Genomic DNA, 22,756 nt, shown 5'->3' with positions numbered 1-22,756 from the left:
ACTCCCTCAGCAGTAAGTGATGCAAAGTATCTTGGAGAAGTGTTTATAAGGAAGGGAAACACGATTATAGAAAGGAAGTTTGGAAGATATATGGAACAGAGGTTTTGTCATAAAAATTGTGGTTAAAGCCAAGGAGCGAGGGAAATTCCTATTTTTCTCCTCCTAGTGATCCTATTATAACCCATTAAATGGGATTTCTTCCAGCCTCTCAGAAGTATTAGGAAAAAGTATCTTCCAAACTTGTAGCCTACCCCATATAGAGATAAGTGAAGAACTTTATCGATGAGAAGAACAGACTCTGCCATCAAGTGGTACAACTCCTCTTTTAGGATATAAATATATTGAAGGTCACTATTACTTTAAGCCAAAAACTGACTGGTTTAAAACAACATGAATTTATTCTCTCACAGTTCTGGATGCCAGAAGTCCAAAATCAAGGTGTTGGAGGAGCTTTGCTCCCTGAAAGACTCTAGGGGGAAAACCCTTCCTTGTCTCCACCAGCTTCTGGTGGCTCCAGGTGTTCCTTGGTTTGTGGCAGCAAACTCTAATTCTGTCTTCTTCACATGGTCTTCTATCCTTTCTTTGTGTCTCCTCTTTTTCTCTGATAACGGGCACTTGTCATTGGATTTAGGTTCCACTCAGATAATCCAGGATTATCTCATTTTGAAATCCTTAATTTAATTACATCTGCAAAGACCCTTTTTTCCAAATGAAGTCTCAGTTACAGGTTCCAGGGATTAGGACATGTACATACCATTTTGTGGGTCTCTCTGTCCTCTCTCAAATCAATTTTTAAAAAAGTAACAGGCAAAATTAATGAAACCAAGCCTGGTTCTTTAAAAATATCAGTTAGCCCTGGCTGATGTGGCTCAGCAGATTAGATGCCGGCCTGCGAACCAAAGTGTCACCGGTTCTATTTCCAGTCAGGGCACATGCCTGGGTTGCGGGCCAGGTCCCTGGTTGAGGGTGCACAAGAGGCAACCACACATTGATGTTTCTCTCCCTCTCTTTCTCTCTCCCTTTCCCTCTCTCTAAAAATAAATAAATAAAATATTTTTTAAAAAAATAATAAAAATAAATAAAAATACCAGTTAGCTCTGGCTGGTGTGGCTCAGTGGATTGAGTGCCAACCTGCAAACCAAAGGATCGCCAGTTCGATTCCTAGTCAGGGTACATGCCTGGGTTGCAGGCCAGGTCACCTGTTAGGAGCATGCAAGAGGCAACCATACATTCATGTGTCTCTCCCTCTCTTTCTGCCTCCCTTTCCCTCTCTCTAAAAGTGAATAAATGGAATCTTTAAATATATATATGTACGTATATATATGTGTGTATATATATATATATGTACACACACATATATATATCGATTAAATTGACAAATCTTTAGCTAGATGATATAGGGGAAAAAAATAAGCCTCAAATTACTAAAATCAGGGCTGAAAAAAAGGACATCACTTCCAGCCTTTCAGAAATACAAAGGATCATAAGGGAATACTATGACCAAAAGGAGAACTATGTACCAAAAAAAGTAGATTACCCACTGAAAGGGACAGATTTCTAGAAACACACAAACTACCAAAGCTGATTAAAGAATAAATATAAAACCTAAATAGGCCTGTAACAAGTAGAATCTGAATTGGTAATCAAAGACTTTTCACAGAGAAAAGCCTAGGCCGAGATAACTTCATGGTTAAATTCCACCAAATATTTAAAGAAATATTAATACCAATATCTCACAAATGCTTCCAGGAATATAAGGAAAGACTTCCCAAATCATTCTATGGCATAACCCCGATACCAAAACCAGGCAAAGACAAGAAAAATACAAATATTCCTTACTTATTATGAATAGACATAAAAATCCTCAACAAAAATACTAATGAACCCAATACTAGGGAAGCAATCCTAACATATGAAAAGAATTACACAGCATGGGATTTTACTAAGAATGCAGAGTTGGTTTAGCATATACAAATTTATTAATGTAATCGTTGGCAGCCGTCCGTCTCGAGAGACGATGGTGTAGCTTCTTAAGAGTCTATCTGCACCGCCGAGAATGGCTGTGCAGTCCAACTCGGGAGTGACACGGTATCTGTCTCCTCCCGTGTTGAATCGACATCTTGCGATGACGCTGGAGTGTCCTCTCCAGTGAAGCTGAAGCTACAGAGCCTGGGCAGGGTGATATGGAGGGTCTGCTGTTGCCCATGCAGCAGACCCCCCCTCTCTTCGCAGCTGAAGGGTCCAAGGGAAAGACGGAGTCAATACAGCTTGGCTTCAGGTGCGCCGCAGGAGTTGCCGGTGTTGACTACAACGTCGAACCGCCTTAGGGACTCCGGCTCCGGATTTTCTGTCGGGGTTTACTCCCTTAGCCTTTCCCCTGAAGAGGTATGCCGCAAGGCAGCGGAGGTTTTTTGGAGTCAGAGTTTTCCTTCTCTGTATTAATGTAATACAGCACACCATATTAATGGAATAAGGAACAGAAACCACATGATTATCTCAGTAGATGTAGAAAAAGTATCTGACAAACTCTAATATCCTTTCTTAATAAAAATGCTCAGAAAACTAAGAATGCAAAAACCTTCCACAATCTAATAAAGGTTGAAAACGCCCCCGCAGCTAACTCAGTGAATGGTGAGAGACTGAAAGCTTTCCGCACTTAAGATCAGTAACAAGACAAGGACGTCTGTTCTCACCTGTTCTATTCAACATAAGTACTGCAAGTTCTACCCAGAGCAGTTAGACAGGAGAAAGAAACAAAGTCATCTAGATGGAAAGTAAGAAGTAGAACTATTTCTACTCACACATGACATGATGTTGCATACAGAAAACACTACATAATCTACAAAGAAACATTAGAACTAATAAATGAGTTCCACGAGGTTGCAAGATATAAGATCAATATGCAAAAACTATTTCTATCCTAACATGGTAAGCTAAAAATAAAACTAAGAAATAATTCCATTTATAATAGCATTAAAGAGAATAAAATGCTTAGAAAAAAATTAACAAAAATGCAAATGTGTACACTGAAAATTACAAACACCATTAAAAGAAATTTTAAAAAACCCAATAAGTGGAAAGACAATAGTCACCAAATTGATCTTTAGGTTCAAATGCAATCCCAGCTGCCATCTTTCTTTGCAGGTATTAAATGGATCCTAAAATTCATATGTAAATGCAAGGGACACAAGATAACCAAAACAATCTCAGGAAAAGAACAAAGTTAGGACTCACTCTTCCCAATTTCTAAATTAATATGAAAGCTAACCAAGGAAGTGTGGTACTGGAATAAATGCTGTATAGAAATATAGATCAATGGAATAAAACTGAGAATCCAGAAATAATCCCTCAAATTTTTAGTCAATTGATTTTTGACAAAGTGCCAAGACAATTCAATGAGGAAAGTATACGCTTTTAAACAAATGGTGCTGAGATAATTGAATAGCCACACACAAAAGAACAAAAGCTGGACACTAAACCATATACAAGAATAGTTCAGAGATCTCAATGTAATAGCTGAAAACTCTAAAAATGTTTAGAAGAAAATATAGGAGCAAATATTTGTGACCTTGGATTAGGCTATGGCTATTTAGATACAAAAGTACATACTATAAAAAAAAAAAAAGGAAGAAAACTAGATACATTTGATAACATCAAAATTTAAAAAGGTCTGTGCTTCAAAGAACCAATGATACATTTGACTCACGATCTGTGCTACATCATGGATGAACCTCAAAAATGTTAGGCTAAGTGAAAAGCCAGACACAAAAGTCCACATATTGTGTAATTTCATTTATGTGAAATGTGTAGAATAGGCAAATTCATATAGACAGAAAATAAATTAGTGGTTAATGATAAGCAAGGATCTGCAGGGGAGGGGGTAACAAGGAGCAACTGCTAACGGGCAGGGGAGTTCCTTTGGGGCTGAGAAAACTGTTCTGGAATTAGAGATTGGTGATTGATACACAGCTTTGTAAATATACCCACTGAACTGTGCTATGTGAACTAAATCTTTTTACAACTTTCATTGTAAAAAAGGAAGGCAGGCCGGCCACTTTGCTGCAGGAAGAGTAAACTGAAGAGCAGCCGGAAACAGGGAGTGCAGTTCTCTAGGTCAGGGAGACCCAATGATGGCGTGATGATGATGATGACAATCACAGCTACCATTTCCTGTTGAGGGATTAGAGGTCAAGCCCTGGGATGAATACTTTCCATTTATAGATCAATCATATATTTAGATACATATTCTCTCATTTATTCAGGAATGTAGATTATTCCCATTTTACAGATGAGGAAGCTGAGGCTCAGAGAGGTTAAGGGACATGATAAAGCAGCTGGTAACTGCAGTATCACAGGGTGGATCCCACAGTCATAAATATATGTCATTAAGGATGAGAAAGGAGGGAATGGTTTGAGACAAAAATTTCAATAGTATCATCAGCACGCAGTGGAGGAAGGAAGGAGGACAGAAGAGTTCATCAAGACTGAATGGCCGCAGCGATTCCTCTGCTGGGAATATACCCTAAGAATCCCGAGTCACCGATTCAAAAGAACCTATGCACCCCCATGTTCATAGCAGCACTATTTATAATAGCCAAGTGCTGTAAACAGCCTAAGTGCCCATCAGTGGATGAGTGGATCCCAAAACTGTGGTACATTTACACAATGGAATGCTACATAGCAGAAAGAAAAAAGGAACTCCCTACTGTTGATGACAGCATGGATAGAACTAGAAAGTATTGTGCTTAGTGAAATAAGCCAGGTAGTGAAAGACAAATACCATATAATCTCACCTGTAAAAGGAATCTAATGAACAAAATAAACTAATGAGCAAAATAGAACCAGAGGCATGGAAACACGGAACAGACTGACAGAGACCAGAGGATAGAGGTAAAGAGGATAATGGAGGAAAGAAGGGGAAGGGACTAGTGAAAGAACATGTATGAATGACCCATGGACACGGACAACAGTGTGGGGATTGACTGTGGGAGGTGGGGCTGGGTGGAAGAGGGCAAAGATGGAAAAATTGGGATAACTGTAATAGAATAAAAATAAATAAACTTTTTAAAAGATTGAATGGCTGGATAAAAAAGAATGACATCTTACTATTTGTGGCCGCATGGATGGATGTAGAGGGTGTTACACTAAGTGAAATAAGTAGAAAAAGAAAAATACCATATGATTTCCTTATGTATGGCATCTAAATAACAAAATAAATGAACAAACAAAATAGAAACAGACTCATACATACGGAGAACAGACTGATGGTTGCCAGAGGGGTGGGGGCTTGGGGGACTGGGCGAAAAAGGTGAAAGGATTAAGAAGTACAAACTGGTAGTTACAGAACAGTCATGGGGATGTAAGGTACAACATAGGGAACATAGTAACATTGTAATAACGATGGTGCCAGGTGGTACTGGAAATATTAGGGGGAGCACTTTGTAAGTACATGACTGACTGTATTACCACTATGTTGTACACCTGAAACTAATACAAAATAATATTAAATGTAAACTGTAATTTAAAAATAAAAATAACTCAACAAATAAAAGGACTGGCTGGCTGGTTTTGCTGAAAGATGGGCAGTAGTGACATCTAGAACCTAGGTATGGAATATTTAAAAAGGCAAAAGTTTTTTAAAAGATGGGTGCTTTACATTTCTTCCCCCCGTATTACATTGCAAATACCTAAAAACAAGGGACATTCAATTTGGAAGCCCTTCATTCCCTGTCAAGAAGAGGCATGCAGTAAATGTTGATTTGCTGTGTGATTAGAGGCAAGTCACTTGCCTTTCTGTGTCAAGTTTTCCAGATTAAGAGGAGTTGCTCTAGATAAATGTTACATTCCTGTCTAGCTCTGAGCTCCTCTGAGTTTGTGATTTTATTACCTCCAGCTTCTAGCTCAGGGTACAAACTGGGTAAGGGTCTAAATGTGAACAGAAAGCTTAGGTGGCTGTGCAGGATTTGCCTCAGAACCATCTTTAGTGCCCCCTAGTGGCCATACCTGGGAGCCACAAGCAGAATCATGAAATTGATATTCAGGCTGAGAAGGCAGCCCCATTCCCACTGTCCAAAGGCAGAAGGTCTTCTGGAAAAGAAAGTTCCAGTTCCCTCCCCGATGGTAACAACTCCCAACCCAAGGCAAAGTTCATGGCATTCACCTAGATCTCTCTACACACAACTTAGAGCGGAGCTGATCTCTGTTCTGCACAGGCTGCTGCTCGACATACATTGCGCTAGGTGAGGTGACCCCTCCTACATTTGGGGCCTGGTTGCTGTCGCTTCCTTAGGCAGAGATAGTGGAGTTCCCTAGTGCACAGCTATTCAATCTTCACAAAATTAATGTTGAGCATAATGACCTACGTTTGTGGGGTGGCCTAGGTCAGGAGTAGGACTTAGCCTGGAGCCAGAGGTTGAGGGTCCTGGGTAGTTGCAGGCAGGGCTGCGGTGGGGCTGGAACCCATCACAACAGGCCTTTCCTTCATCCTAAAGGAAGCGTCTGTCCTCTGACCCAAGTTCTGTGGCCTGAGACCTGCATGGTGCCTGCATGGGCATCTCCTTTCTCTGCCCTGCCCTCCTGCCCTCCTGCCCACCTAGAGACTCTGGAAAAGCCAGGTCCCCACCCTTCCAAGAGAAGCCCCGCTGCAGACCTCTGGATACCTCTCTATGGTCACCTCTCAGTCCTTCATATCAGCAGCACTATCTCCTCCATCTGCACTTTCTGCTCTGCCCTTCTTCAACTCCTTCCTGGCAAATTTCCAGTCACCCTTTTATGTCCCAGTTCAGGTATCAGGGTTCCAGTTTAAGCAGGCACCCCAGGTTGGGACAGGGACATCTCTGTCACAGTCTATCCACCCTGCATAACCTCAGCAGTTTTCAATGTTAGTTTCGGCTCCCAAGGAGCCCACTCACAGCTTCTGAAACAGAAGAGCAGTCCCTGAGGTGGATAAATGGCAAGGACAGACCTTTCTGCAGTGGGAAAGTTGGAATGAGGTCGTTTAGGCTCAGCTGGGAAGGGTTCCCAGGTGCTTAGTACTCACTGAACTGCATAGGATCAAAACAGAAAGGTATGAGACCTAGGTATGGTATGAAATCGCTCGAGTAACAGCAGGCTAGGTCTTCCACCTTGTGGTGTAACTTAGGCCAAGGACAAGGAACACGGTCTGAGTGATCAGTAAGGACCTTTCCAGCTCTGCCTTTCCAGGACCCTACAGCTGGGCAGCAGCCCTTTAGTGCAAGTGATGTGCACTGTGAGGGGGCTTCAAGGACCCATTTCCCAGTATTCACTCTGTCTATAATTCTCTTGAGTATGACCTGGAGCTCATGATTTGCATCTTATAAAGAGAATATGGCAAAAGTGACAGGTGATCACTTCCAAGATTACGTTATAAAAGACTGTGACTTCCATCTGCATTCTTCTCTGGCTCCTCTTGTTTACTCTCTCTGATGGAGCCAGCTGCCATGCTGTGAGATATGCTATGGAAAGGCCCAAATGACAAGGAACTGAGAGTGGCCTCTGGTCACCAGCCAGTGAGGAAGTGAATCCTACCAAGAATCCTGCCAAGAATGACCTTCAAAGTGGATCCTCCCCTAGTCAAGCCTTGTGAGAGACCCTGAAAGCAGAAGGCCCAGCTAAGCCATACCTCGACTACAGATACTTAGAAACTGTGAACAGTGTTGTTTGAATCCAGTAAGTGTTGGAGTAATTTGTTACACAGCAATAGATAACTAATATACCACACAGGGCCATGTGGGCCAAAGGAACAAGAGAGAGAAGGCTTGGCAGGTAGTCTTACTGGGGCCATGGTCTCCCCACATGTCAGTGGCAAGATGTAGATGTAGCCCCAGCAGGAACTCAGAGGACATTCATTTTTATTTATTTGTTTAGGAATATACAAAAGTCTGACACGGTACAGCGATTTCAACAAGAGAAAACAGAACACACAGAGGAGGGGCTGGGTTTCCTCCCCGGCTTCCATCCTCTCAAAAAGGCACATATACATGACGCTTGGGTTTGGGGGCCCCCTATCCTCAAACCAATCTGAATCTCAGGACGCCAGGCTCCTCTGTGAACAGGAAGAGGGCCCCCTTCCTCACACCCACTCTTGTAGGTATGGGTTAAGCAAACTGAGGCCACTGGAAAGGATGGGACTCAGGCCAAGGCTGGGTCTGTGCTGCGTCCATGTCACCAGCCCCCTGAGGAAAACCAGTCACTCCAACCAGAATGTGGGAGCTGGATAATCCAAGAGATGGCACATCTGGAACAGCCCTGTCCCCAGCACAGGATCGTCACCACCCCCGTCGTCTCTCCGGAGGCTAGTCCAGGCTCAGATGGGAAAGACTGGGCGTGTGGGAAGTGGCAGAAAGGAGAATCAAGCTGGAACAGTCCAGATGCTCATCACTGCACTCTTCAAAATAGGGACAACTGTGCCCTTCAAGGCTTCCCCTTGGCAAGAGGGACTAGTCCTGCAGTCAAGTCAAGGTAGCTGGGAACAGAGGTGTTTGTATTAGAAGCGGCTTCTGCTCCTCATCCTCTGGGGCAAAGAGCAAATAATCTCACTGGCCCGAGTCACTAATGGCTGCCCTTCCTCCCCGGTTAACCAGGACTGACTTTTCCCTGTCATTTTAGGAAGGGAAGAGAGGGGGTTGGTTGAGAAACCATAAAGGCCAAGATGTGTTAGCCACCACCTACAACAGGACAAACTGGAAGTGAAAGAGCTTGAAATATTCATTTTTTTTCCTTCTTAAAAAAAAACCCTCATATTGTAATGGTTTAACAAAATTATTATAATTTCTTTTAAATAACCCACAGACACCCATGACACTTCCAAATTTACAGAACAAAAAGCACTCGAGAACTTGGTAGAAAGCACGTTGCAGCGGGCTCCTCCCGGCAGCTGGCCCGAGGGCTGGCTCAGTTCACCTCCAGGACCTCGGTCTCCGGGAGGCCGAACTTGGTCTTGTGCTTGTGGAAGAGCTTCACCAGGGCCTCCGTGTACATGGCGTGGTACAGGTCGATGTCCTGCTGGGTTGGGTGCTCCAGCTTGGGAATGGTGATGGGCTCACCCACTGCAGGGATGGGGCAGAAGCCTCTGGTTAGTCAGTGCCATTCGGCTCACCCTCCCTGGGCATTTACCATGATGTTGATGGCAGCAAGCCTGCGCTAGTGCCAACCATGTGCCAGGAACAGTGCTGAATGTGTTCTGTCTTATGTTGTCCTTTCTACAGATGGTAAGACTGAGGCCCAGGGACATGGGAAGGGACTTGCCCACGGCCACAATCCACTAAGCAGTAAGGGGGATGGAGACGGGCTGCACCCACCACACCCAGCTGGGAGCTCCTACGAGAGCTATGGGAACAGGGAACGGCTTTGCTTTTCCCCAGCCCTGGGCAAGTCACTTCGACTCTTGGAGCCTCAGTTTCCTCACCTATCACAAGGGGATCCTTCCCCAGGAGGCTTTGCTAAGATTCTATAAAATCATGACATGCTTTGAGAAGTGCGATAGGACGGGTGAGGGAGGAGACTGACATTCATACTTCTGTGCACGGCTTTATTTCCTAATCCTGTTCACGTCCACACCCAACTCATCCCCGAGCCCTGTCACAGACATTTCTGAGATTTCTCCTAAGTTTCTCTTCTATCTCCATGGCCATTCTCCTCCTTAAGGCCACCAGCTACCGCGAAGGCCTCTGGACCAGTCCTGTGGCTTCCATTTTGGCCTTTCTAATCCATTTTCTATCCAGCAGCCCCAGAGATCACTTTAAAATGCAAATCTGAACTTTCTCTCCCCCAAATCCAAATAGCTTTCCATTCTTAAGGCAAAGAGCAAATTCCTTTACAATGCCCACAGGGCCCTGTCCCTGTGCAGCCCTCCCTGAGCATGAAAATGTTTCTGCTGCCTCCCAGGGATCAGGCCTGGTATGGGATTTATGTAGAAGGAGGATCAAGGTGATTCTAGGTCATGTGACCTAAAATGCAGGAAGTCGCCCTTCTATAAAGTACAAAACAGAACACCTGGCTCTGAAATTCAAAGTAACTATGTGAGCTTTGGCCCCTGAAGTCCATGGCTTGTGCCCCATACGCTCCTGTGTGATCTCTAGCTTGTGAACCATTAACACATACACTCACCCCTACAAGAGATAATTCTTTGGAATCCTCTACATGGTCCCAAATAAACCAAAAACAGCATAGCTGAAGTCCAAGTACGGCTAGTGTTTGCTATACTTTTCACAGGACTATGTGCCAGTCATGTTGGTTTTTTTTCTTTCTGTTCCTCAAAAATCTACACAGTCTTGCTGTAGTAGGAACTTCCCTTAGACTATTATTTCTGACAAAAACTATCCCCTCCTCCTCTTTTGCTGGCTAATTCCTATTCAGCTAACAGTGGAAGAATCCCCTCCTCCCTGGGGTCCACTATGACCCCCAGAGCATCCTGCACATGCTACTCATGCACGCTGTTGATCTTTGCTGTAGGGGAATCTTTACTGATTAGACTCCTGGGCTCTGCAAACACAGAACTGCTGGGTCTTGTCTTCTTCCCTAGCACAGCTTGGCTCCCAGTAATAAAACTATATAACCCATTAGCCCACCCCCTTCACCACCCGTTCCCATATGGCAGCACACAACATGTCTTCTTGGTTTACAGCATGGACATCAGAGCCAGGTGGCCTGGATTTGAATCCTGACTACCGCTAACTAGCTGTGGCACTCCAGACTCAGGGTCGTCAGGTAGGGAGGCTCACCAACAGTGGTGATGGGCTTGGAGTAGGGCACCAGCCCCCAGGTGTCGGAGGAGAAGAGGCCTCGGCCATGGAAGATGCACGGGGCAAAGCCAATGTACTTCTGGAACTTCTTCTGGACCCATCGGCCCCAGGAGCCCTCCTCAAAGATCACCTGCTTATAGACTTCATTCTCTCCGAAGGAGTAAGTGGGAACCAGGTCGGCTCTGAAAGGGAGAGGCCAAGGTCTGTCATCCCAATCACTGGCTTCAGTTTCCCCTGTCAGCCCCAGAGGCCCTGGACACCAGCCAAGCCCCCCTCCCCCAGGGCTGTGGTAGAATCACCCGGGGGACCCCAAACCATGTGTCCCCTCACTATCAGGTTTAGATGTGCTCTCTGCCCCCTGTTAGTGATGGGGGAGCATACCAGGGTTCTGGGACCACTATGCAAAGGGAAGGTTGAACCCCTGCTCTAGAATGCCTGTTCTCTCTCTCCTCCAGGGTATGCCTCTGCTGCAAAATTGTCCCTGTCCCACACCCAACGCAGTTCCATGCCACAGCCTCCAGCATGCTGTGTTGTCTCTGTCTGTCCCTCGCCACTTCCTCCTGCCTTGAATGCAGGAACTGGGTCTGATCGTGTCCCAGTGCCTGGCACAGGGCTGGGCCCTGAAGAGCAGCCTCTTCTGAAGCCTGAGATGAGGTCCTGACGGGACAGAGAGGAGTGCTAGGTGGGACCTAGATGGCTGTGTCAGCCCTAATGTGTGTGTGGCTGCAGGCTGCATCCTCTCCCACTGCAGGTATGTCATTGCTGGAGGCCTGTCACCCCAAGGCCCTCCCTCCTGGGGTGGCCCAGAGCCCAGGTATGGGAAGAAAGCAGTGAACCTGGCATCCAAAGAGCTTGGTCCTACATTTTACAATGTGACCCCTATGGGGTCACTTAGCCTCACTCAGTTTTCTCAAATGGAAAATGGGGATGTTATCACCTGCAGGATTGCTGAGGAATCAAAGGGGACTTAGGAGTGAGTGGGCTTTGACAAATGAAATGTGCTCAACAGGTGGCTACACAGAATGTGCCTCTGGGTTTCTGGGAAATCGAAGCTGTCCAGCTCTTCTCCACCTGTCCCTAGTATCACCTCTCCAGGAAGCCTTCCGTATTGTTTCCAGCCATGCCATCCTCATTTCTGATCTTTCACTCTCCTAGTAGCATGACACATGTTTGGCCCCAGGGCATTGTCCTATATATGAGCCTGGTCTCTCAGTCCACCTGCGAGGGCTCAGGGCACACAGGCTGTACCTTTGCCCCAATCAGACACCAAGACTACAAGTGGGAAGACTTGGCTTTCCAACCTCCCCTGCCCCCCAAGGGTGGTGAGCTCTCTCCTCTGCCTTCCTGGCATCTGGGCCCTGCATCCAGGAGCCCAGAACCTGCTGCCCTGGACCAAGCTAAGCTTTGGAGGAGTGCGTGTGCATGTGCATGTGTGTGTGTGCGGGGAGGCACCTACCCGTGTCGCAGGGCCAATTTCACAAAGCCCTTGCGGTTGCGCAGGGTGACAGCATTCTTGCCCGGCCTGGAGCTCAGGGACTCGGCCGCGCCCCCTACTACAATGATGATAGCATTGCCAGTCCCATTCTTTGACAGCAAGTAGTCTATGGTGTCCCGGTTCACAGGGCAGATGCCTGAGGGGTGGAGGGGACACACAGTCAGGGCTGCCCATGGATGCACAATTGTGCACAAACAGAGAGAGCCCTGGACCTGGACACCAGACCTAACCCAGCCACTTAGAAGTTGCATGACCCTATGTAAGCTAGTCTCTTCTGAGCCTTGGCTTACTTACCTGTAAAATGGGGATAATGATACAAGGTTGTATAGCTAACTTATTAATTTGGCATATACTGTCTGAGGTCTTAACTCTGTCGGGCTGTGCTTGGTGCTGGGAAACCCAATGAATCCAGCTGCTGGGGGTCACAGGCCAAGGGATAATGACAGAGCCATAGACAATAATCAGCACAGGGGCTGGGGCACCCAGAGAAAGGGGCCAGAGAGGCTTGCTAGGGAAGGTGTTATCCAAGTTGTAACTTGGAGACCTTAGAAATAGCTCTCCTGCTCAGCCCTGCCCCCTGTGCCTGTGGCAGGCTGCATCTCTCAGCGCATGCCCAGGGTGGTGTATTGGCTTCCAGGCCTGTCTGTCATCTTGCTCAATGGAGAGGCTTGGGCCTTGAGAGTGGAGCCCAGCAACGCTAAGCAGAGATAGATTCTCACCTCCAGACATCAGGTACTCCCTCAACACCGGCATCCGAAAGTTGCCGGCCAACGTGGCCAGATAGGGCCTGATGCCAGGGAACTTCTTGCTCACTTCCGTGGCCTCGGTGCTGAAGTTGCAGAAGGCACCTAGGCCCATGATGCCATGGGGATGGTATCCTAAGATGTAGTTCCGAGTGGTCAGCAGGTTGTGGGTCTTCACCAGCTGCAGAGAAAACCTCAGGTGAGAGGAAATTGGCCAGGAGAGGGGTCTGGGGCACATCCAGAAGGTGGTGGGACTGGGTGTGCCATAAGGACTGGAGGGACTCTCCACACCAACCTCAGGCTTCCATCACTGTGGCCACAGTGCTGGGTGCTTGTCAGCTGCCATTTGGACTGTGAGTCCCTTGGAAGGGGGTGGGACACTTTCTCCCCTGACCCCCTTATTTCTCCAGCTAAACACACCAGGTCCTCTTATTTGCACTCTGCCAGCCTCCTGTCTTCCCTTCCTCTGGGGCCATCCTCCTCACTACAGCCACAGTGACTCTTTTAAAACCCAGTGCAATTCCTGTAACTCTCTAGTTTCCATTGGGGTAGAGTCCAAGTCCCTTAGTCTGGCCAGAGGAGGGACAGTGCAGCTCACTGGAATGGAAACTTCCTTCCAGGCAGCCAGGTTTGCCTGGGGCTCTGATGCAGGAAGGACAAGGGCAAGCAACAGCCCTTGTGCCAGCCACGGTGGGGGCGTGGGAGGTCAGCTGTACAGCTGGGCAGCTGACCGACGGTGCTTTCAACAAAGTTGTCCTGGGACACTCTAAAGAATGATTGGCTTCCTCGGAGCCCGCCCCTGCCCTGGTGTTAGGGTTAGAGGGTGGGGTGGCCGGTGCAAAGTTTCCCTAAACGCTGAGCCACAAGAGGTGCCTACCCTGCATCACAACAAACATGACGGGGGGAGAGGGGGTGCTGCTCAGAGGGGTGGAGAGTGCTGGCATTTTGTTCAGAAAAACCGCACGTTTTCTTCTGATTAGAAAAATAATGAATAATCACAGAGAATTTTCAAAATACAGGAAGTTTAAAAAAAAAGAAAGAAAATCAATAACACCCATCATACCTCCATCCGGCTAAACTACCTTGATGTGTTGAGTCCTTTTTCTACTCAAATATACACATGCTTTTTAAAAAAACATACACACACAAAACCGAGGTCCTATGGTTGATATCATTCTTATATACTTTCCTACCAAGCATTATCATATCCTATTTTTCATTATCAAAATTTCTTAGTAATATGTCTTCTCATGGCTGTTGTATTCTCTCACACAGCTGTGCTACACGTAACGAAACTAGAATCAAATCCCAACTGATGGACCTTTAAAGAGCTTCCAAAATTTCCCTCAGAAATAATGCCTCCATAAAGAAGTTGTTTCTATCCACATATCTGATTATTTTCTTGAGACAAACTGCTAGAAATACAGTTCTGAGGTCAAAGGATATGAATATCTTCGTCCCGTGGGCTGTCGTTTCTCCAAGAAGGAGGAGAAGTCATCATTGCCACCTGCAGAGTTTGAAAGTACCCAGTTCCATGCACTGGTTCCAGAGCCACTGGCCATCGGCAGAATATAAAGAGCCCAGGCTCTCCGTGACCCTAGATTTGGGAGCCTCCTAGCTGAGGGAAGGACCCTGTGCTCAGTCTGTGGGGAGGGCAGGATGGCAGCCGGGAAACTGCAGCCTGATGGAGGCCGGACGGGTGGGAAGCAAGGGCAGCTCTGGAACTGCCAGCGTGTGTAAGGGGGCACACGCCCCGCTGAGCATCCCTCCCTGCTGCTGGAGACATTCTTACTCTTGCTCCCACTTTGCCTTGCAGATTAAAGCTGCTCAAAAACCCAACCAACTCGTAGCTGCCCACTACATAAACAGGGAGCAGCAGCAGCTTAATTGGTGGTTAGTGGGGTGGTGGCAGCGGGAGGGTCCAATGGGAACCCACCTTGTTGCTTCCTAAAGAGCGGGGCTGCCCACCACACTAATGCCCAGTAAAGCTAGAACGAAAAAGCGCCAGTGCCAGTTCGCATGAAAAAGGAAGGTGCTGAGGTGCAGCCAGCGCCACCCTGGAAACTGGGTCCTGGGTTGGGAGCTGGGCCTGGGAGCCCCGAACACAGAATGGGCTGGAAAGAGCCCTGCTCTAGGCTGTTCCTTTCATTGCAAGGTAGAAACCGAGGCTAGAGAAGAGTTGCTGCTTCCCTGGAGGTCACAGTGACACCTTCTCCACCTCTAATGAGGCCGTCCAGCTGTGCTTTTCCCGGGGCCTGGGCTGGAGAGGTGTCATCCGGTGGAACCCCAGTTGGCTCTTTAAATCATTTCTTTCCTCTCCCAGGCCTCTCCCTGGGGGGACATTTCGCTAAATGAGGTGCCTGCAGCACAGGGCAGACTAACGGCCCTTGTTGTGGGTGCAGGACCGGAAGAATGCAGCCACCTGACACCAATTTGATCTGTCTTTGTGCCACACTCTCCTCCCCTCAGGGCTAGACAGAGTGTCCATCCTGGAGGGAGGAGGAGGGACACTGCTGATAAAAGGCTCTGTTGACATTCCTGCTCTTGTGTCCCCTGATTCCCAGGACAAAGTCTCAGCCCAAGGGGGTAGCCAGGCCAGGCCTACTGGCTCATGTGAGCCTGGGACACATTCCTGGCAAGTCACTCCTCACACTCCGCCTCTCGGGACAGGAAAGGTGCTCAGATAGGCTTTTGCCACCCTGTCACCACAAAGAGGGAAACTCAGAAGCAGAGAAGAGCAGACTTGCCTGAGCCCACACAGCAGAGCACAGGGGAACGTGGGAGTGAGAAGCTAGGTCCTAAAGCAAACAGCCCCGTTCCTATACCAGCCCTGATACTGACTTGCTCTGTGAGCTTGGGGCAGCCCCTCCTCTCTGGGCCTCAGTAGGCCTGTGACAAAATGAGGCAGATGGACAAACAGAGGATTCTAAGCTCAGAGTCTTTCATAGTCTCCTCTCCAAATATCCTCCTTAGACCTGGGCACTGCCCACTCCTCTACCACGTAGCCAGCAGTCTTGGTGGCTGCTGCTCACACATGAGCCCCACCTCTGCTTGGAGAAGGGGTGCTCTCCAGGCCAGCTGAGCTGCTCTGGCAGCAAAGAGCAAAGAGCTTCACCAATAAGGGAGAGGGGGCGTGTGGGTAGTGGGTACGGCTAAAGATCATTACACAACCATTGGCAAGAGGCTGGGAACAGGGGTGAGACAGGAGGGTCAAAAATGACTCTCCACAGAGCGTCAGCCCTGATGTCAGAAGAGGAGCCAGAAACCCCAAAGGGCAGGAGCTTGGCCAAGGTCACCTGCAGGCCAGAGCAAAGCCCAGGCTGAGACTCAATGTCCTGGCCCGCCTAAGGCCCGTGTGGCTCTGGTCACAGGGGCCCAGGGGCCTCCTAGGGCCAGCTCAAACACGTCTTGTGGTTCCAACTCCCAGCTGACTTTTTTGGAACAGAGGTGTAATAAGGGACATCGAATATCACTTTGGTTCCTTCAGATGGGCAAAGAGCAGAGGGGAAGGACATCTGCCTGTTCCGGTTCTGACCAAGAGTCACCAGGTCGCCGTCAGGCTATCGGACTTGAGGAGGCTTTCTAAGGAGCAGGCCACTCTGAACATTGGGGCCTGGCCCCTTGGGTGAGGCCCCCGTAGAGAGAACAGGGTCCACAATGCCTCACCATGAACCATAATTACCACTTTTTATCATATGTACAGCTCCATTTCACACACAAGACTAATGAGGTTCAGTGAGCTTGACAAAGTGTGCTTGTGGTCCCATGGGCAGATAGTGACCAAGTCCAGCAGGATCCATGAGACAGTGAGCTCACAGGAAGCCAGGGACCAGGGCTGACTCTTCTGTGTCCCCATGTCCAGCCCTGCATAGGGAGCAACGACTGATGCTCAGGGAATGGAGTGACAGAGCAACAACTCAACCCAGGTCTCCAATAGCAAAGCAGAGAAGGAATCCAGGAAGTGGGGCTCAATCTGATGGGGAAACCTGGGATTGATTCTCTTCCAGAGAAATAAGCAGTAGGAATTCAGTGGGAAAGAACCTGCAGCCTGGATTCCAGTACTAACACTGGCATGGACTCGCTGTGGAACCTGGACTGGTCCTTGCCCTTCTTTGGGACGGTTTCCTCACCTCCAAAATGAAAGGGTTGGGTCCTATGATGCAACATCCTCCCAGCAACAAGAGCCTTGAATTCCTCACAGCTGGAGAGATGGGGTCAGGAAAAGGGAGGAGTGAGAACCCTGACCCTGAAGGTTCTGGAAAACATGGGGTGGGCAGAGGGAGCTGGCTCTGGAGGCACCTCACTATATTGAGTGCAGTGGAGGAAAGCGGGGGTCCCCCGGCCACCTCCCCCAGGCAGCACGCCAGGATGTCTCAGTCACTGACTCACAACAGCAAACATACACCACCCTGCATTGTGCACTTTCACACTCACACACGATGTCACCACTCTAAAGCCCACTGCTTTCTGCTGAGTTACCTTGGCAGCTAGGGTGTGCCGGGGCTGGGGTGCTGACTGAGCTGGCCACACAGGTCTTTCCCCTGCAGGATTCTGACAGAGTTATTCACAATCCACCAGCGTCACCCAAATGCGCCAGGGTCCAGATGCCTCTGCCTTGCCAAACTAGCTTGCAGACCACAGACAGTGGGATGGAGGTGAGACTAAAAGCCAGCCCGTGCCCCATATATTCTGTCAGGACCTGGAGGTTGGCCCCAGGGAAAAGAGAAGATGGGTGTTCCGAAGACCATTATGAAGGTTCTGAGCAGCTGCTGATGCAGCAGGATGGAACCCCAGAGACCAACTTGGTCTAAACTTGCTTCACACGGAGAGACTGAATCCTGGAAGGCACGGCGCCTCACCAGGGTGAGACCAGGCTTTTCTTGCCCCGTCCTCCAAGACTGCGGGAAGCCTGGTGTCTGCCCAAGCGCATTTCCCCAGGCTCTGCTGCAGAGGGAGGCTGTGTGCTGGGATGGGAAGAGCCCAGACTTGGAGGCCAGACAGCAATTGGACGCTTGGCTCTCCCCCTCACTAGCCTCAGTCAACTCTGCTACTCTTACCTGCCCTTTCCTCTTTTGTTAAAAAGGGATAAAGTCGGTGCTCTCCCGCTGGGGAACACACCCACACCTTTCCCTTCCCCCATTCCCTCCAGGCGCATTGCCTTTGCCTTTCTCTCGCCTAAGCTCCAAGGACCCTTCTGCCTAACTTGCTTCGTGAGCCTCCGCAGCCCTGCTGGCTCACTTGACTACCTCCGTGACTTTCTAAATAAACCTTCGCTTATAATTTGAAGAAAAGGGGGGAGGATTAAGTTAGTACTCCTCACAAGAGACTCCTTGGGGAATGGTGCTGGCTCCTAGAAGTCTCCTAATAACAGAGACCCTCCCTCTCCACTCCAGAGTCTTCTTCTCAAATGCAGGTGCCTACGCTCACATTGTTTCCCCTGCCTCTCCAGTGCTGCTCATCTTTAGGGTGGAGTCAGAGGAGCAGCTCCTCTGGAAGCCTTCCCCAAGCACTTCAGCCACTAGGGTCTCACTCTTCTTTCACTGCACATCCCATTTCCTGGGCCTTAATCCCCATGCCCATGACCGTCAGCCACCCACCTGTGACTGGCGGGGAGTGGTGATAATTCTGTAAGAGCTTCAGAAGGAAAGAAAGCCCCTCACACCTATGGTTATACTTGGTTCAGTGCTATCCTTGGCTCAGGCCAGGTGAACCTAGACTACTTAAGTATTGCTCTTGATAAATTCCCTCACATTTTAAGTGATGCCTTTAATAGGCACTGAAAGGCAGACAAACAACGGCCATAGCCACTGCTATTACACCTGCTCCTTATATCACTCAGGACCTCAGTATCTGAAACAACTTTTAGATTCAAATGCTAGAGTAAGTCTTGTTTCCCCAAGGAAGTAGTAAGCTTTTTCCTTTCCTGAAACAAGAACCAATAACTCTCATGTTTCCCCCTTTGCCTTGGTTGCCAGGAAACTCAGAACTAATGATGAAGCTCAACCACCATACTCTGTTAACCCTTATGGCTGAAATACTATTATTTCTGTGTCCCCCACCTGAGTCTTGGTTTTCCTGTTTACCTGGTATGGCATCATATGTACCCTAAATTGCTCAAATCCTGCATAAACTGGGGAAGAGCATAAACAGCTGCTCTCAGTGGGAGATGCCACATGGTTCAGCTCAGCATGCGCTGTTACTGTGGATGTGTAGGTGAAGACTTGAATTTAGATTTCCCATCCATTCCCACCCTCCCAAGACAAGACCCACAAATCTTTACCTGAATGGGAAAGTAGTCTCGAAAGTAGCGCCACACAGCCCAATTTCGGACCCACTGTGACCTCCTGCCACCTTCCAGAGAACAAAATACAGTGTTGAGAAGGGGTGGGAATGGGGGAGGGTGGTATTTGGTTAAGAAGACAAGACAGAGGCAGTGTGAACCCTGAGGTGAGTGACAGCACCCTACGCAGAATCTTCCCCCTCTTCCCACTGGGCCCCTTTCCACGTCTGTTACCTCACGTCAGGCAAACCTCTGATTGAGAGTGAGCTCCTGTGAGGACCAGGGTGGTGCCCTCTGCGGAGCTTTTAACCCCCTAGCCCAAACCCCTTCCTGGCCTAGCCCAATGTGTTTCACATAATAGGTGTTAAGTAAAAAGAGGCAACACCCACAATGCAGAACCTCAGCTTGTGCAAGAGGCAGGGTTCCAAGCACGAGGCGGCAGGGCTCAGAGACCCACGCCCTTACCTTTCTTGGGTGTGTTCCAGTCAAACACCAGCCAGGTGAAGTACAGCACAGCGATGAGCCAGCAGTCGGTGCAGAACGTGTACATGAGGATCACCGTGCAGGCCACACCTGGGGGGCAGACAAAGGGCCACAGGTCAGGCCCCACCCTCCCTGTGTGGGGGCTCAGCCCTCCCTGGGCGAAGGCTACCGAGTGACTGAGGGAGCCTTTAGTGCGACACTAAACTAGGCACAACCAAGGCCATGGGCAGAACCTGGGAAGGAGCAGGCTCACAGAGACCGAGCCGCACGTCCTTGACTCCGACAGGCTGTCCTGGCACTCAGGCGCATGGGGGCTCCATGTTGTCTGGGCAACAGTGTCCAAGAAGGTGAACTTCAGCTTCTTGTGGAGATGTCCCCTGAGCTGTTCTTTTTGTCCTGTCCCCTCCTTGCACGGTCTCTCCACCCCAGTGCCCAGAAGTGACTGTGGACATGGGGAGGGACCTACCAAGTTTCTCCACATCCCAGAACATGGGATGAGCCACTGTCTCAAGTGTGAGGCGGGGTTACTTTTACACCATTTTAGAGATGAGAACACTGCAGCTCTAGGAGGGGCTAACTCGCCCAAGATCACCCTGCAAGATAGTGGCAGAGGCAGGATTCAAACCATAATCTGCAGCAGGCTTTAGTAATTCACCCAAAATGAGAAGCCCTGGGTTGCCACTGCAGGGACCTGAGACAGGAGGATTCCTGCACCAGAGGCGGGGGCTGGCCACTTCCAATAGAACAGGTGCCAGGTGGTCCCGGGCCACAGCCCAGTAGCCCCCCTCAAAAACCCCAGCAGGATATTTAGAAGACTCCTTGGGGCCAGTTTCCACGTGGTCACTTTGTTCTGGGCCTGCTGGCCAGAAGGCTGAATAACCTGGCACAGAGAGGAAGGAAGGTCCATGCCAAGCTGGTTTACCTCATGCTCATCCTTAGATGCCCTCAGCAGGCTTCTGTCTTTCCAATTTGTCCCCAGCCTTCAGAAGCTCAGCCCTCATCTCTTCAAGACTGTTCTCCAGTATGATACTATGGACCTCTCACCTCTGAATTCTCTACCCTAGAAGGCCATAGCTTCTTTGCCCCCCAGCACTCAGCACAGCGCCAGGGGCAGCAGGTACCCATGCTTGGTAGAAGCGGGCCTCCGTCCAGCACCCTCTCCACTGCCCAGGGAGGGAAGCCAGCCCTTGTGGTATGCCCACCCTCAACGGGACACTGCTGGTCAGGGGCGCTCCAGAGCTACCTGGCTCTGAACTCCATACTCTCTTCTCCCCACCAAGCTGAGCCTCCTCTGGTTTCCCAAGGGAGAGAGAAGGGCCAGACATGGACTCTCGATGGGTCTAAGAGCAGGAAAATGGCAGTCCCTTGTCATCCACAATCCAGTCCTGTTCTAGACTCCTGAGCTAGCCTCTCCCCAAGGTAGCTAAAAATGGTACAACTATCTGGGGAGGGGCAGTGAACATTGAGTGACCAGGCATCTGGTTTTTCAGGACCAGCTCAGGAGTGTGACGTTGCAGACAGGGAAGATGAGTCTCCTGGGAAGCACTTGCAGCCCATGAAACTGTTAAAGGCAAGCTGTGAAGTACTTGAGGCACTCTGGTGAATGATTATGTCTAAGTTAAGGCCACTTACAGAGTCACTCACATTATTGATAAGTTTGCCACCTTAGGCCTCGGAAAGAGCTAGCAGGTATTCAGGCTTCTAAAGAAGCCAGGTGGGCCTGGGTGGGGCTGTGAGGTTCAGGTGAGGGGTTGCGCAGCCTGGAAACCTAGCTGTCAGCAACCCCCTAATTCTCCTGAGGGGGAGCTGGACTAGACAGGCTGAGCCCCAGGCCAACCCAAGGTGTCTGGGCTTTCTGGGAAGGAGGGAATCCCTATCTACTGTTCTTGCTCTGGTGCTAAGGCAGTCTGGATGGAGGAAAAGGAAACAGACGGAGAGTCTGGAGACTGCCTTCTAATTCAGGGCTTTCTCAGTTGGTGGGGTGGAGGGTCCCCCTCCCCTGAATCCCTATGTGTCCACAGCGTCTCTCTCACAGCACGCATCATCTGCCTTCCCCATCAGACTCCTTCCAGCAGACAGCCCGTCAGCCCCGGGGCTCCTTGGGAGCTGCAACCAGGTCTGATTAACCTCGTCAGCCCCAGCAACCAACATAGGAAAGGTTTATTGAGCAAAAAGTGAACTAAATCCACCGAACAACCTCCCTTTCTCAGAGACCATGGGCTCCCTGCTCTACCTTCATAGGTCTGGGGCTGCGCAGGAGCCAGTGCGGCAGGGTCCGTGAGATGTAAACAACTACTTAAAGGTTCTGCTGGCTTCACGTGTGGAAGGCTCAGGACTACCTGCACAATCCCCCTCCTCACATATCATGGTGAAGCTCGTGACTCAAAGCTCTGGGTCCCAAGTCCCGAGAGGCAGCAGAGGGCCCCATGAAGAGTACAAATTCGCTGTTCCATGAAGCCCCGGTCCTTCCACTCACTGGCTATGGCCTGTCCCTGATCCTCGATCTCCTTATAGGGTGTTGGGAAGATTACATGAGATGGTGTGTGACAAGGACTTAACACACAGTTAAGTGTCCAGGCAAAAGATTGATGGACTTGAATAGAAAAAAAAAAAAAATGACATCTTAATTTTTACCCATCCCTTATGGAAATTTAGCATTTCCTTCATTTACTAATGTAACAGACCACAGTAGTATTAGCAGTACTGTTGACAGTGACACCAATAGAAAACAAAGGTGGTGGCCCAGGGGTGATAGCTCAGTTGGTTAAAGCATCATCCTGATATGCCAAGGCTGCGGGTTTGATCCCTGGTCAGAGCACATGCAAGAATCAACCAATGAGTGCATGAATAAATGGAACAACAAATAGATGTTTCTCTCTCTCCCCTCTCTCAAATCAATAATAAAATTAAGTCTACTTAAAAAAAAGAAAACAAAGGTGTTTTTATATTGCATTTAGAGCAGTTGCAGATATCCTGAAAGTCATTATCCTCA

The 22,756-nt window shown here is 48.7% G+C and overlaps 1 protein-coding gene across 2 annotated transcripts in view; it reads right to left on the bottom strand.

Annotated features, from left to right (window-relative positions):
- Positions 1-7,854: 7,854 nt before the first annotated feature.
- Positions 7,855-22,756, bottom strand: part of DGAT2 (diacylglycerol O-acyltransferase 2) — a 31,011-nt gene continuing 16,109 nt past the window's right edge. For both annotated transcript variants that reach the window (XM_090265599.1, XM_090265608.1), the window contains exons 3-8: positions 19,747-19,854; positions 19,282-19,352; positions 12,978-13,182; positions 12,220-12,394; positions 10,743-10,945; positions 7,855-9,068 (exon numbers count right to left, since the gene is read on the bottom strand). In XM_090265599.1, coding sequence (XP_090121725.1) covers positions 8,914-9,068; positions 10,743-10,945; positions 12,220-12,394; positions 12,978-13,182; positions 19,282-19,352; positions 19,747-19,854 — 917 coding nt within the window. In that variant the 3' untranslated portion in view covers positions 7,855-8,913. The remainder of the gene's footprint in view (positions 9,069-10,742; positions 10,946-12,219; positions 12,395-12,977; positions 13,183-19,281; positions 19,353-19,746; positions 19,855-22,756) is intronic.

This window comes from Furipterus horrens, unplaced genomic scaffold (genome assembly GCF_987537825.1).
Source record: "Furipterus horrens unplaced genomic scaffold, mFurHor1.1.pri manual_scaffold_2, whole genome shotgun sequence".
NCBI lineage: Eukaryota > Metazoa > Chordata > Mammalia > Chiroptera > Furipteridae > Furipterus > Furipterus horrens.
Note: the sequence above shows the minus strand (reverse complement) of the source record. Positions and strands in the feature narration are given on the sequence as shown.